The sequence below is a fragment of the Poromitra crassiceps genome (genome assembly GCF_964638095.1).
Source record: "Poromitra crassiceps genome assembly, chromosome: 10".
NCBI lineage: Eukaryota > Metazoa > Chordata > Actinopteri > Beryciformes > Melamphaidae > Poromitra > Poromitra crassiceps.
In genome coordinates this window covers 42,564,063-42,579,611 of record NC_139631.1, presented here as the reverse complement: position 1 = coordinate 42,579,611, position 15,549 = coordinate 42,564,063, and the positions used below count along the sequence as shown (strand labels likewise).

General features: G+C 43.9%; 1 protein-coding gene and 1 pseudogene across 2 annotated transcripts in view; both read left to right on the top strand.

The window, feature by feature from the left end:
- ogdha (oxoglutarate dehydrogenase a) overlaps positions 1 to 15,549 on the top strand; it is a 113,431-nt gene that overhangs the window by 93,117 nt on the left and 4,765 nt on the right. The window contains exons 19-21 of the mRNA XM_083644135.1: positions 336 to 461; positions 712 to 784; positions 6,717 to 6,880. Of these exons, the coding sequence (XP_083500261.1) occupies positions 336 to 461; positions 712 to 784; positions 6,717 to 6,880 (363 nt within the window). The remainder of the gene's footprint in view (positions 1 to 335; positions 462 to 711; positions 785 to 6,716; positions 6,881 to 15,549) is intronic.
- LOC310783747 (5-beta-cholestane-3-alpha,7-alpha-diol 12-alpha-hydroxylase pseudogene) lies at positions 12,293 to 13,828 on the top strand (annotated as a pseudogene). The gene has a single exon. The product of its transcript is annotated as a 5-beta-cholestane-3-alpha,7-alpha-diol 12-alpha-hydroxylase pseudogene (transcript).

Sequence of the window (15,549 nt, the reverse complement as noted above, 5' to 3'; positions counted from 1 at the left end):
GATGGTAATGATTTTGATGCAAAACACATAAAGATATAAATGAATGGTGGTGGTGGTGACCCTGGATTGAGTGTGACCATGATGTGAGTGTGACCCTGATCCTGATAATGGACATCTCGTCAGCCATGAACCCTTACTTGTTAACCCATCACTAGTGGAGATGGTCATAGTGAACTGTTACTTATTTCTCCCTCTCTCCGTCTCCCTCTGTCTCTCTCTGTCTCTCCCTGTCTCCCTCTGTCTCTCCCTCTGTCTCTGTCTGTCCCTGTCTCTGTCTCCCTCTGTCCCTCCCTCTGTCTGTCTCTCCCTCCCTCTCTGTCTCTCCCTCCCTCCAGCCTGTGACAGAGGACTTTGCGGTGCGTCAGCTGTATGACTGTAACTGGATTGTGGTGAACTGTTCTAATCCTGGAAACTACTTCCACGCCATCAGACGACAGATTCTCGCTCCCTTCAGGAAGCCTGTAAGAGAGAGAGAAAGACACAGACACAGACACACACACACACACACACACACACATACACATACACACACACACACACACACACACACACACACACATACATACACACACACACACACACATACACACACACACACACACACACACACTTATCAGTTTATCCATTTTTATATCTAGTTTTGAAAAACAAAATGTTACACCTGAAAGTTCTTCTCTCTCCCTCTCTCTGTCTCTCTCTCTTTCTCTCCAGCTGATTGTCTTCACTCCCAAGTCTCTGCTGCGCCACCCAGAGGCCAGATCCAACTTTGATGAGATGCTGCCTGGTAATATTATAGTTATACAGCGTTATCATCATAGTAGAAGTAACGATGGCAGCAGTGGTAGAGTACTTTTATCCTTTAAAGCTCTAGTGTGTAACTTTTGTAGTGAGTAACTTTTGTCTCCCCCTTCTGGCAATGACATTCATTGCATTCATGTGGTGTTGGAATAATGAGTTTGCGACCGTTTCCTTGTCACTCACAAACGGGAAACAGCTTCAACATGTTGTTTAAACGCTCTGACTAATAAAATACAACACATCTTTGGAGCGTCCATTAGGGCTGTGAATCTCACGATTCGATTCGATTACGATTCATCTGTCAATGATTCGATTCAATTCCACGATGCATCTCGATAGAAGTATCAAATCCTAAATTTTCTGTATTATTACTGCACATTGCTACTTTTTCATCAATTAATACAAGCAGTCGGATAAATATCAACTCCCTTTTTTACTTAGAAAGTGCTTTAAAATCTGAATGTCAACAGAAATTTAAACATAAACGATTCAACGATTCATCTGTCAACGATTCGATTCGATTCACACATCCGCATCGCGATGCATCGATTATACGATTAATTTTGACACCCCTAGCGTCCATGTTGTTTCCACATTACGACTTAAAAGCTCATGAATATGCCTAAGACATAGGCTACGCCATAGCCTAGCCCGTCGTCGCATTACATTACATTACATTACGTCATTTAGCAGACGCTTTTGTCCAAAGCAACTTACAATATCACATTTTGTCAACAGTACAGAAAACAACTATGCAACACAATCAATGACAGCTAAGATATTTTGATAGACTAGAGTAGCACCATGTAGGAAGTAGTTAGAGAAGGAATAAGTAGCATGTAGCATTTGGGAAGGATTATTATTATTTATTTATTTTTTATTAAAAGATGTTAGTTCAAGAAGGGCCCAGGTGGAGCCTGAAAAGGTGAGTTACTACTGTTTTCGCTGTAAAACAATGAATACATTGTTTTGAGCGACAAACAGCCCCCACGAAATGACTCATTTCATGATCAGAATTTGATCCATTCTGTGCGATAAAATTGGTCAAGTCTAGAGCAGTGGTTCTCAAACTTTGTCATCTCAAGGACCCCTAAACTGACACAAATTAGACCACAGAACCCCATTTTATAAGATGTTGTCCCAAAGTCCCCCACCCGATAAGAGTTTTGCTTTTAGATAGAATAGTGTATGAAACCCATGAGCAAACCAGTCATACATTCTGTCATTGTTACTTGGATGGAGGTATAGTGAAAATAAATGATTCCCCTTTTTGCATTCAAGTTACCAGGGGCCGGTTGCACCAACTGGTCTTACACTGGTCTTAAGCTAAGTTGGTCGTAACTTTACGACCTAACAGCTACGCTGGTTGCACCAAGACGGCTTAAGCCTTCTTTTCACTATGCCCAGGCGTAACTCCTACGCCTGGTCAGGAGGAGGCGTAGAGCCTGCCTGTAACAGAGATCTCCGCGGAGACCTTTTTGACTCCTTACCGTCATCGTCGTAACACAGCCAGTTCTCCGTCTTTGAAGCACGATGTTAAGATTATAACTAACTAGTTGTGTGGCTTAGCCTTCCCAAATGTTGCCGTTAATTTTTTTAGAATTTAATACATAGAATTGGGAACGTTACATTCAATTTCATTCAGACTGTCTGGCTCAATCGCCGCCATTTTTCTCCCGGAGCGAGGGAGGGTGGGAGGAGTGTAGTGTAGTGACGCACATACAGTAGTGGCCACTGTAAAAAAACAAAGCAAGTTATTTTCGCGGGGGTCAGTGAAATAGCAGGGCGCGAGGCACATTTGTGGGCCAATCAGAGGGCATTCCCCGACAATTCACATGAACGCGCATTGCTACGACCAGCATAGTTAAGACCAGACGTAAGCCGTGTTGGTGCAACAGGCGTAAATCCACTCTAAAGACTGGTCTTAACTAAGACCGACGTAGGAGTTACGACCAGGCATAGTTAAGACCACTTGGTGCAACCGGCCCCTGAAGGCTAACTGGAAGTCTCTGGTGAGCATGCGTCAGGGCAGCGCGGGAATGTCTCCACAGATGGCAGAATGAACACTCTGCTCGACTGTGGAATACAGAGTTCTGTGGGAATGTCTCCACAGACAGCAGACTGTGTGGAATAGAGTTCTGTGGGAATGTCTCCACAGACAGCAGACTGTGTGGAATACAGAGTTCTGTGGGAATGTCTCCACAGACAGCAGACTGTGTGGAATACAGAGTTCTGTAGGAATGTCTCCACAGACAGCAGACTGTGTGGAATACAGAGTTCTGTGGGAATGTCTCCACAGACAGCAGACTGTGTGGAATACAGAGTTCTGTAGGAATGTCTCCACAGACAGCAGACTGTGTGGAATACAGAGTTCTGTAGGAATGTCTCCACAGACAGCAGACTGTGTGGAATACAGAGTTCTGTAGGAATGTCTCCACAGACAGCAGACTGTGTGGAATACAGAGTTCTGTGGGAATGTCTCCACAGACAGCAGACTGTGTGGAATACAGAGTTCTGTGGGAATGTCTCCACAGACAGCAGACTGTGTGGAATACAGAGTTCTGTAGGAATGTCTCCACAGACAGCAGACTGTGTGGAATACAGAGTTCTGTGGGAATGTCTCCACAGACAGCAGACTGTGTGGAATACAGAGTTCTGTAGGAATATCTCCACAGACAGCAGACTGTGTGGAATACAGAGTTCTGTAGGAATGTCTCCACAGACAGCAGACTGTGTGGAATACAGAGTTCTGTAGGAATGTCTCCACAGACAGCAGACTGTGTGGAATACAGAGTTCTGTAGGAATGTCTCCACAGACAGCAGACTGTGTGGAATACAGAGTTCTGTAGGAATGTCTCCACAGACAGCAGACTGTGTGGAATACAGAGTTCTGTGGGAATGTCTCCACAGACAGCAGACTGTGTGGAATACAGAGTTCTGTAGGAATGTCTCCACAGACAGCAGACTGTGTGGAATACAGAGTTCTGTGGGAATGTCTCCACAGACAGCAGACTGTGTGGAATACAGAGTTCTGTGGGAATGTCTCCACAGACAGCAGACTGTGTGGAATAGAGTTCTGTAGGAATGTCTCCACAGACAGCAGACTGTGTGGAATACAGAGTTCTGTAGGAATGTCTCCACAGACAGCAGACTGTGTGGAATACAGAGTTCTGTAGGAATGTCTCCACAGACAGCAGACTGTGTGGAATACAGAGTTCTGTAGGAATGTCTCCACAGACAGCAGACTGTGTGGAATACAGAGTTCTGTAGGAATGTCTCCACAGACAGCAGACTGTGTGGAATAGAGTTCTGTGGGAATGTCTCCACAGACAGCAGACTGTGTGGAATACAGAGTTCTGTAGGAATGTCTCCACAGACAGCAGACTGTGTGGAATACAGAGTTCTGTGGGAATGTCTCCACAGACAGCAGACTGTGTGGAATACAGAGTTCTGTGGGAATGTCTCCACAGACAGCAGACTGTGTGGAATACAGAGTTCTGTAGGAATGTCTCCACAGACAGCAGACTGTGTGGAATACAGAGTTCTGTGGGAATGTCTCCACAGACAGCAGACTGTGTGGAATACAGAGTTCTGTAGGAATGTCTCCACAGACAGCAGACTGTGTGGAATACAGAGTTCTGTAGGAATGTCTCCACAGACAGCAGACTGTGTGGAATACAGAGTTCTGTAGGAATGTCTCCACAGACAGCAGACTGTGTGGAATACAGAGTTCTGTGGGAATGTCTCCACAGACAGCAGACTGTGTGGAATACAGAGTTCTGTAGGAATGTCTCCACAGACAGCAGACTGTGTGGAATACAGAGTTCTGTAGGAATGTCTCCACAGACAGCAGACTGTGTGGAATACAGAGTTCTGTAGGAATGTCTCCACAGACAGCAGACTGTGTGGAATACAGAGTTCTGTAGGAATGTCTCCACAGACAGCAGACTGTGTGGAATACAGAGTTCTGTAGGAATGTCTCCACAGACAGCAGACTGTGTGGAATACAGAGTTCTGTAGGAATGTCTCCACAGACAGCAGACTGTGTGGAATACAGAGTTCTGTGGGAATGTCTCCACAGACAGCAGACTGTGTGGAATACAGAGTTCTGTAGGAATGTCTCCACAGACAGCAGACTGTGTGGAATACAGAGTTCTGTGGGAATGTCTCCACAGACAGCAGACTGTGTGGAATACAGAGTTCTGTGGGAATGTCTCCACAGACAGCAGACTGTGTGGAATAGAGTTCTGTGGGAATGTCTCCACAGACAGCAGACTGTGTGGAATACAGAGTTCTGTGGGAATGTCTCCACAGACAGCAGACTGTGTGGAATACAGAGTTCTGTAGGAATGTCTCCACAGACAGCAGACTGTGTGGAATACAGAGTTCTGTAGGAATGTCTCCACAGACAGCAGACTGTGTGGAATACAGAGTTCTGTAGGAATGTCTCCACAGACAGCAGACTGTGTGGAATAGAGTTCTGTAGGAATGTCTCCACAGACAGCAGACTGTGTGGAATACAGAGTTCTGTAGGAATGTCTCCACAGACAGCAGACTGTGTGGAATACAGAGTTCTGTAGGAATGTCTCCACAGACAGCAGACTGTGTGGAATACAGAGTTCTGTTCCGTGCTGCTGATAGGGTTAATCAGCATTGTGGGAACTTGTTTGGCTCGAATGTGATGGACGTTCCTTTATTTAATTTACATCAAGTTACTTACTCCTGTTTAGCTTTGAATGTTATATTGTAGGGCTGGGTATCGCCACTGACTTCCCGATACGATTCCGATACACAAGGTCCCAAGTCGATACGATTTCCAATACGATACGATTCGATATCGATATTTTAGTTACAATACCAGTTTTGCTTTGATAATGGAAGATATTCTCAAAGAACTAATGCTGTAAATTGTACAAGGAACCCTCTAACCTGGTGCATTATTACAAAATATTAATATTTACATTAAGAATTGACCATAAAGCAAGCAGTTACATCATGTAATTCTTTTTTATTTAAACATGACCAACATAGTCATTCAACATCTTATCTTTCTTTAGTCTTCTGTCTCTTTCTTTACAGTCTTCTGTGAGAAGCCAAACAAATTTAGATTTCCACTATACAACAGAATCATTGAACAGCAGCATGTTGTAAACAGTGTTTCATAAAGTATAAATGCTTTGTAAATAAAATAAAAGCTCATGAACATTTCCAGTTCACAAACATTATAGTGCAAACAGATTTGAGGTCTGTACATCTGGCTCATGGGGCATGCACAATGCACATGTAGCCTACAGCAGTGGTTCTCAAATGGGGGTCCGGGGACCCCCAGGGGTCCGTGGCACTTTGCAAGCCGGTCCGCGAAAAGTTTTCAGGAAAATAAAAATAACTTTTTTGTTGTTGCAAAAGCTTCATAGTTCAATGAAAATATTGTATGCTTTAAATCTAAAATGGTTCATGGATTATATTCTAATCTAACAAACCTATCAATTAAAAAGTCAAGCACGTTACCGTGGAAACAATTAAGCTTAGCCCAAAATCACAAATCAGAATGAGGGGGTCCCCGGTATATTTTCTATCTTGTAAGGGGTCCTTGGCTGAAAAACATTTGAGAACCTCTGGCCTACAGTAATTATGTTTTTGTTTCAACTACAAACATAAATAAATGTCAACTTGAAACTATGTTTTAACTACCACACACAGCCTATAATATTATAGCCTATGTTTATTATAAAAAATAAAATAAAAAAATTGTAAAATGCATTTTAAAAGATCGATACTGGGATTTATGTATCGATACTTGTTCTTTCACATAAATATCGATTCAATATCGATATATCGATTTTTTTAACTCCAGCCCTATTATATTGTCTTTGTCTCTCCTCCTCTCTCTCTCTCTCTCTCTCTCTCTCGTCCTGTAGGAACTCATTTCCGGAGGTTGATTCCAGAAGAGGGCGTGGCCTCTGAGCGTCCAGAGGAGGTGAAGAGGTTGATCTTCTGTACGGGGAAGGTTTACTACGAGCTGACCAAAGAGAGGAAGAGCCGAGGCATGGAGGACACGGTGGCCATCGGCCGCGTCGAGCAGGTGCTCACATACTCACTAATACCTTTTTAAAAGTCCCACTAATACACGTGTTTTTGTTACCCAGGAAAGCTGTAGGGGGTAGCAGCAGATGCATCGCTTTTTAAACTTTTATAAACTTTTATATCGCACTCTCAACCCGCGTTTCTCCACCGCTGCGGGCTGTCTCTTCCCCCTCCCTTCTCCCTTCTTCTCTCACTGCTGCCCGGGCGCAGTAGTGTCAGGCCAGCCAAAACAAAATGGAAACTTCCGGGTAAAAATGGTCATTTAAACAAGTAAATAGCCTGACTGATGCACGTTGGAGTGAAAAAAAGATGTTTAAACAAAAGAAGCAGCAAACATTGTATCAAAATACTCGTTGTGATGTTAACTCATTCACCGCCAAAGACGTCTTTGACGTGTTATCAGAAATAGCCCTCCCCGCCAATGACGTGTTTGACGTGTTTTTGTTTTTATGAGTGCAGCGCATAGTTGAAACACTTACCCAGCCTGTGACATAGTTTCAGGTCCCTAACCTCATAGTCAAGCCGACAGCACGTTATCAAACACATACCGCAGCTGTTGTTTGAAATTAGGAAGAAGGTGGAAAGGAGGAGAAACGCGCTTCCTTGTTGCAGAGGAGAAACGCCATTGAAATGCCCCCTCGCCGCGCTGCAGAGCTGATCGACTTGCTGCAGAGCAGCGGACATCGAAACCGCGGTAGTCAAACCCGTGACCAACATGATCGATCCTGGTCCCTGGACCCCGTTCCTATGTGCCAGCCCGAAAGAGACGAGACAAAGTCACAACTGTGTGGAGGAGGAGAACAGCTGCAGCCTCGCCACAGAAATGGCTTTCACACAGAGTCAAGCAGCAGAGCAGCACAGCCACTTTCCTGGCGAGGAAGACTGGACTGCCTAGTCAAACCCGTGACGAACATGATCGATCCGGTTCCAGCAGCGCCTGGTCCCAAAGCCAAGCCGCGGACCCGTTCCTGTGTCGTGTCGCAGCATTCGTCCCAGCGAGAGGAGGAAAACGAGCAGCAGAGGAGGCAAAACGCTGATGGGGAAGGAGGGGGAAGGAGGTGCGATCTAGCAGCAGCTGTGGACAGAACTCTGTGTGTGTGTGTGTGTGTGTGTGTGTGTGTGTGTGTGTGTGTGTGTGTGTGTGTGTGTGTGTGTGCGTGCGTGCGCGCGCGTGCGTGCGTGTGTCTGTCTGTACACTCACTCACACTGAGCAAACTGTATTGTTGAATGTAAAAAAAGCACTTCATATATATATATTTTTTTTTGTCATTTGTGTCATAATGAATAATATTTACATGTCTGATGTCAATACAGTTCAAAATAAAAGAATTGAGAGCGAGTTCTGCCTGATATTGTGTGCTGTACATAAATGCCATTTTCTGCAATTTCTTTTCTCAGAGAGACCTTTTGGGTGAAAACAGGGTGTATATAAATGGCTATAAGTAGAGTACAGAACATGCTAAAAGCTCACTTTTTTTTTCCTGGTGAACCCAGAGACGTACATCTTCATTTTGAGGTATTGCAAATCACTCTGGTGCTAATAGATAATTTACTGTGGGTCTTGAAAGATGACCAACAATTATGAAAATCTTTGGCCTGTGCTAAATATTGGCAGTCCTAAACTGGCGGTGAATGAGTTAAGATTACATAAACTGCGGCTGTAAAGCATGGCTCAAAATGTTTTAACGTCACAAGGGGTTTTATTATGCCTCCGCCGGCGATAGCCAGGCCGGAAGCATTATGGATCCGGGTTGTCCGTCCGTACGTACGTATGTCCGTTAACGCGATATCTGAGGAACTCCTTGACGGAATTTCATCAAATTTGCCTTAAACATCCAGTTAGACTCAAGGATGATCTGATTAGATTTTGGTGGTCAAATGTCAAGGTCACTGTGACCTCTCGAACGCCATTTTCAAGCTTGTTAATGCGATATCTCAGGAATGCCTTGACGGAGTTTCATCAAATTTGCCTCAAACATCGACTTGGACTCAAGGATGAACGGATTAGATTTTGATGGTTAAAGGTCAAAGTTCAAGGTCACTGTGACCTCACACCCAATTTCCAAGCTCTGTAACGCAACATCTCAGGAGTGCCTTGACGGAATATCTTCCAATTTGCCTCAAATGGCGATTTGGACTCAAGAATGAACTAATGGCGGAGGTATAAATCCACGGTGCGGTCGTTCTAGTTTTTGAAGGAGCTAAAGCGGATGACCTACTTACATTCTGGCTGACGTGACACAGTCTGCGCCTGGGCTGTGGGGTGCACGAGAGATGCTTTGTTCTGTCGGCAAGTTCCATCAATGTAAAGTAATTAACTGTTAAGAAAGTCGAATTTCGGCCTGTGGGAATCACTGAATCTCTCCGACTCACGCTGGAAACGGGGCGGTAACTCAGGAGGAGAAGCATGGTCGGAAAATCACAAGTTGGATCACCGCCAAGATTTATATCGCCAGCTGGTGGAGCAGAGCCGAGCCGCGTAAAAACCCACCTCACTTGCAGGGTCGCTCTATCAGCTAAACGGCCTGGCTTGGAAACTTTTACACTGAAGAAAATGCTACTAGTTTGCGGATATTAGTGGGATTTTTGGCCAGTCTAAAAGGGGCTTTAGTTCGTTATTTATGGAAGGGCTCACTGGAGGAAAATAGGGTAGGGTGATGCTTTTAAGTCCAGAGGAGTGTCATACAAATGTGAATGGATCAAATATATATTTATTAGATTTTATTTATTTATTTTTGCTTTTTGGAATTCAGCAACTATACCCAACAACACCCCTCCTGGCAAAACAGTACAAGCTGCAGCTGGGTGAGAGAGAGGGAAAGAAATGAACGAACACAAAACACATCATTGTTAATACCCACTATTATTATTGTCAGTTTCGATGCATGAGGTAAGCATGTCGGGTTTGTCTAATTAATGCTCGTGTGTGTGTGTGTGTGTGTGTGTGAGAGAGACACACACAGGAAGGGAGACAGCGCGTCACAGCGTGCAGTGAACAAATGCGTAATGGGAATACCCATCCATGCTTTGACGGGCGCAGCCATTTTAAATGTAAATGAAGTGATTCGATTTTGGTGGTCTTGTTAACGCGATATCTCAGAAACGCCTTGACGGAATTTCAGCAGATTTGCCTCAAACGTCCACTTGGACTCAAGGATGAACTGATTAGAATTTGCGGGATCTCTGTGTGAAAGTGGCTTTTGAAAACCCCTGCTTTAACACATACACACACCCAGGGTTGGGTAGTAATCGGGATTATGTAATCAGATTACGAAAAATAAATAATTATGATCAGATGATCAGATTATAGTTACATTTGTCAAGGAAGCCTGATTACATTTTTATTACATCTTTAAATATATGCCATATTGTGGCAGTTTTCAACCCCCACCCTTGAGAGCTCAGTAGCAGGACAGTCAGAGTTTCCAGTTGGGCTGCTTCTACTAGCACAAAACTAAACTAAACTTTACATTTATTTTATAGCCTTTTTATTTCTTTTAGTCTTTTTATAAGTGATACATTGCCCCGCTGCTATTTGCTTGATCTGCTGCTATTTGTTTTATCTTGAGTTCCTTTAATGTAACCGCTCTCCGTTGTTTTATGTTTCTTTTAAATTGTTTTATGTTTTTTATGCCTCGTCTTACTATGTTTTATGTGAGGACCACAATGGAAATAAGCCCTCGGGCTTTTTTGTGTTTTTATCCTCGGTGATTGATATATTGTCTGTTCTTTCATTACTATATGTACTGATGTTGTTTTATTTTATCACCAAATAAATTCATTCATTCATTCATTCAAAGACAGGTACTTACACTAGGGTTGCCAACCGTCCCTTAAAATACGGAATCGTCCCGTATTTGTAAACAAAAAGACGTGTTCCGTATTGAACTGTTACGGGACGCGCTTTGTCCCGTATTGGAGAAACACGCAGTGCAAAGAGTGAAGGGCTATTTGTATTGAGCGAGTTAAACCCCGCAGCCGCTGCTGCTCTGCCCCTCACCCTAGATTGTGCCTCTCTCATTCTGTTTGTTGTGAGTCACGACCAATGAAGCGCTGTCAGCGTTGCTAGATTCAACTAAACTCTGAAGACAGCACATAGGCGGACGACTCAGCGTGACGTCACTTGACACCAGAAATGCGGAACCCCGCAGTTAATAGTATGAGTTGTGCCAAACTAACGTTAATATCTCAAACATACATGACATTGCTTATATTTTGACATTCTGAGTGAGAGCAGAATTAGCTCAAGAGTTTGATGTATAATATATGCATGTCGTGTTAAAGTTGTGTGAACTGTCGCAGTTTTAAAAATGTAAACAGAGTTAACTGGCTAGAGTCAGACACTCACGCCTCGCGCCACTTGGGCTCCATAGGGTTCCATTGCCGTTGCCACCCAGTGACGCGGTTTGTTTACCAAAATGCTGCTCGGCTGATCCCCCGTATTTACATTGTACCTATACAAATGTAGCATGCCATTTGTTTTTGTTGTGTTCAGACGATTTCAGTTGAAATCTAAAATGTTTTTGCACTAATGATTTTAACTTTCATACCAGGTTTGTTCTGTTCAAAAGAATAGCCTATGTAACGTTGCTGTTTGCACTGTTAAAAGAAAATGGAATAAGTAGGTCTACATGCAAATGTGAAGTAGGCTATTTAGACCTATATCAAAATACTGTTTGCACTAGCCTACTGTTTGTTTTTTAATACAGCTGTTTTATTACGAATGAGAAACTTTTGTTTTGCAAATTCTTGGATGATAATCTAGGAATAGGCTATGCGCAAAAGTGTTTGCTTGTGTTAATAATAATAATGTGTAAATGGTTGAAGCTGAAGCAATTTCAGTTATGTGATTGTTGTATTTAAGTCCACTACCAAACCCCCCCCCCCCCCCCCCCCCCTGCCTTCCATTGTCAGACAAATGGCCTATCAGGATTAGCCTGGGTAAACCCAGCCTCCACGTGACCTCTATCTATGTGCTATCAGTCACAAGACTTGTGACTGTCACGTGCCTGTTGTTGAGTTCTATAGCTGCTGACCCAAGCTTACGGTCCGCCCCAAGTGCTGCCTGGTTTATGTTTGACGTTGCGTTTGAGTACCCTCGCAAAAAAAAAAAAAAAAAATTAGACAGCATTTTCAGGAGAGAGACTAGATTTTACTAAACAACAATACATAATAATGTTTAAGTATTTAGGTTCAAAATAAGATTTTTATTTTTATTTTTTTGCTGGGCTCGACGATGCCCCATAAAGCTTTCCGACTGGGCGGGGAGATAAATGGATGCGTAATAAAATGCATGATAAGTGTGTCATCATGATTCATCACACAAGGGGGCGGAGCACATGGTCTTTAGTTCAAAGGAATCGGAGCTTTGCTTCCACATTCTTCAGTGGCTGCCACAGGAGAAAGAGTCATGGGAGTCTTGCTGCCCATCCTGCTTGCTGTGCTCGCCTCTATACTTGCAGGGCTGTACCTTCTCGGGGCATTTCGACAGCGGCGCCCAGGAGAGCCCCCTTTGGATAAGGGCCCCATCCCCTGGCTGGGCCACGTGTTGGAGTTTCGCAGGGACACGGCAAAGTTCCTAGAGAGGATGAGGCAAAAACACGGGGACATCTTCACAGTGCAGCTGGGAGGGTTTTACTTCACCTTCGTGCTGGACCCTCTGTCGTTTGGGCCGTTTGTTAAGGAGGCTCGTACAAAGCTGGACTTCAACAAGTTTGCCAGGCAGCTGATAGGCAGACTCTTTAGTTACGAAGCAATGGAGGATGATCACAAGTTCCTCAAGCTGTCCAGTAACAAGCACCTGATGGGGGATGGACTGGTAGTAATGACGGAAGCCATGACGAGTCATTTGCAGAACCTAATGCTGCACAACATAGGCTCAGCGGAAGACCCAAAAACCTGGATAGAGGGCGGACTGTTTATGTACAGCTACAACATTGTGTTTAGGGCTGGCTACCTCGCTCTTTTTGGCAACGAGACAGCCAAGACATCAGGGGGTGTGGAGAAAGCCAGACAGACGGACAGAGTGGAATCGGAGGCGCTGTTTGATGAGTTTCGTAAATTTGACCAACTCTTCCCCGGACTGGCCTATGGGGTTCTGCCACCTCGAGAGAAGATGGAGGCGGAGAGGCTAAAGAGGAGCTTCTGGAGCGCTCTGTCCGTTCCAAAGGTGAAGACCAAGGACAACATCAGTGGCTGGGTGTGGGACATGCAGCAGGTGAGAGAGGAGCACGGCATGCAGGAGTCGATGCAAAGCCGCTATTTGTTCTTGCTTCTTTGGGCCTCCCAGGGCAACACGGGGCCCGCTGCCTTCTGGCTGCTCCTCTACCTCATGAAGCACCCAGAAGCTCTGAGGGCCGTCCAGGAGGAGGTCAAGGACGTCGTGAAGCGAACGGGGCAGGAGGTCCGGCGCGGTGGCCCTCTCATCGACCTGACCCGCGACATGCTGCTGAAAACGCCAATCCTGGACAGCGCGGTGGAAGAGAGTCTGCGGCTGACTGCCGCACCTGTGCTCACCAGGGCCGTACTCCAGGATCTGACCTTCAAGATGGCCGATGGCCGTGAGTACTGCATCCGCGAGGGTGACAGAATGTCGCTCTTTCCTTACAGCGCCGTTCAGATTGACCCGGAAGTCCACCCGGACCCGCTTTCATTCAAATATGACCGCTTCCTTAATCCAGACGGGACCAAGAAAACGGACTTTTACAAAGCGGGGAAGAAGGTGAAGTATTTCAACATGCCCTGGGGGGCTGGGGTCTCCATGTGCCCGGGGCGCTTCTTTGCCACCAGTGAGCTGAAGCAGTTTGTTTTCCTCGTGTTGATCTACTTTGACTTTGAGCTGAAGAATCCTGATGAGGAGATACCTGGTGTCGACACCAAACGATGGGGCTTTGGATCTATGCACCCCACCAGAGACGTTCAGTTCAGATACAGACTCCGATGTTGAATTGACCGCTCAAGTGTGGATCAATGATCTGATGTCGTTTGTCTCAGTAACTCTTTGTTGAAAACATGAGATTGCACATGATTGTATCATTTGTGTTTTCACATGAATGTTTAAACATCAATGTTAACTAGGGATGCACGATATATCGGCAATCATATCGGTATCGGCCGATGTTAGTCATTTTTTAACATATCGGTCATATCGGTATCGGTCAGATGTTGCAATGTTAATATCGGTTATCATTATCAGCCAAATTCTTCACATTGATATGAAATAATGCAGTAAATCTAAATGATTTATGGGCTTTTCCAAAGGCTTTGCAAATAAAGAAATCCATAACTTTTTCAAATTCAGTGTTAACATGTGTTTTTCAGTATGTACAAAATGTGATGATCATAAAAATGTGGTTTTATACAAATCATATCGACATCGGTAAATATCGGTTATCGGCCATAACAGCAATGTTAATATCGGTTATCGGCATCGGCCAAAATTTTCATATCGGTGCATCCCTAATGTTAACCATACATAGCAGAGAGTAGAACCCAAATGACCCTTGTTTGTTGGCTGTGATTATCTAGTTATGTTCTAGCTAACCCTGATTGGTTGGTTTTTGTTCTAGCTAACCCTGATTGGTTGGTTTTTGTTCTAGCTAACCCTGATTGGTTGGTTTTTGTTCTAGCTAACCCTGATTGGTTGTTTTTTGTCAGGCCTACAACCAAAATCATAATGAAATGATATTGCCTACTGCAATGTTCCTTTTGTTTGACAGTACATTGCAGCTTTAAAACTCTCTACAAATGGTTATTGATAAGAAGTAGGTTTATTTCCCTTTCTTTATAATAAAATATATAATATCATGGGAAGGTCAAATAAAGAATAATAATGTTGTGCTGCTTAGTAAGAAGTCCGGAATTGTATTAAGTCTCTGAAAGAGGTAACCAGTGTACATTTTAGACGCACATTTTCTTATGCTATTGTATCCTAAAATGTAATTATGTAATTATTCACAATAGTAGCCTATGTTTGAAATAATGTTCATGGGAGTGGTCTGGATCCTGATGTAATTTTTCTCTATTGTTATGTTTGCTTATGATTCCTAAGATTATATAAATAACTAATATGATGTGATACAGAGGCAAATTAATTGGGGATGGGACAATATGCTTAGTTGTGCAGAATTATGTTTATTTGGAATCCAGGAATATTTCTAGCAATGCCATTGGCTTACTAATGTGTAAACAATTTAAATTATCATCTATCATCAATTTAAATTGTCATTACAAAATCCAAATAAAATACTTTCATTTGAGAGCTTGTGATGGTCAAACCCATTGATAGTTCATATGGATGAAATGAGCGTGACGTCACCCATTGGTTTTTGATGAAGCAAAATGAAGCCTTGAAGCTCTTGCTTCCCGGTAACGATTGATTGGATGAATGGATTTTCCCAGAGCATTCTGGGATATTTGTCAAATCTGGAGCCTGCAAATGACGGGGATATTCTGGGGGGATTTTTTTTCCAATTCTGCCTTTTATTGAGTTTTTGAGGGTCGTTTTGTTTTTCTTTGAGGACCTTGGCTGGATTGAGATGGTCCAGGGGCCATGTCCGGCCCTGGGGCCGCATTTTGCCCATGTATGATATATAACCTGCATTCTCCGCTCGCAGTGGAGGGAGGGGGGCTGTGCTGTATGTGGGGAAGAGCTGTGATCATCAGATT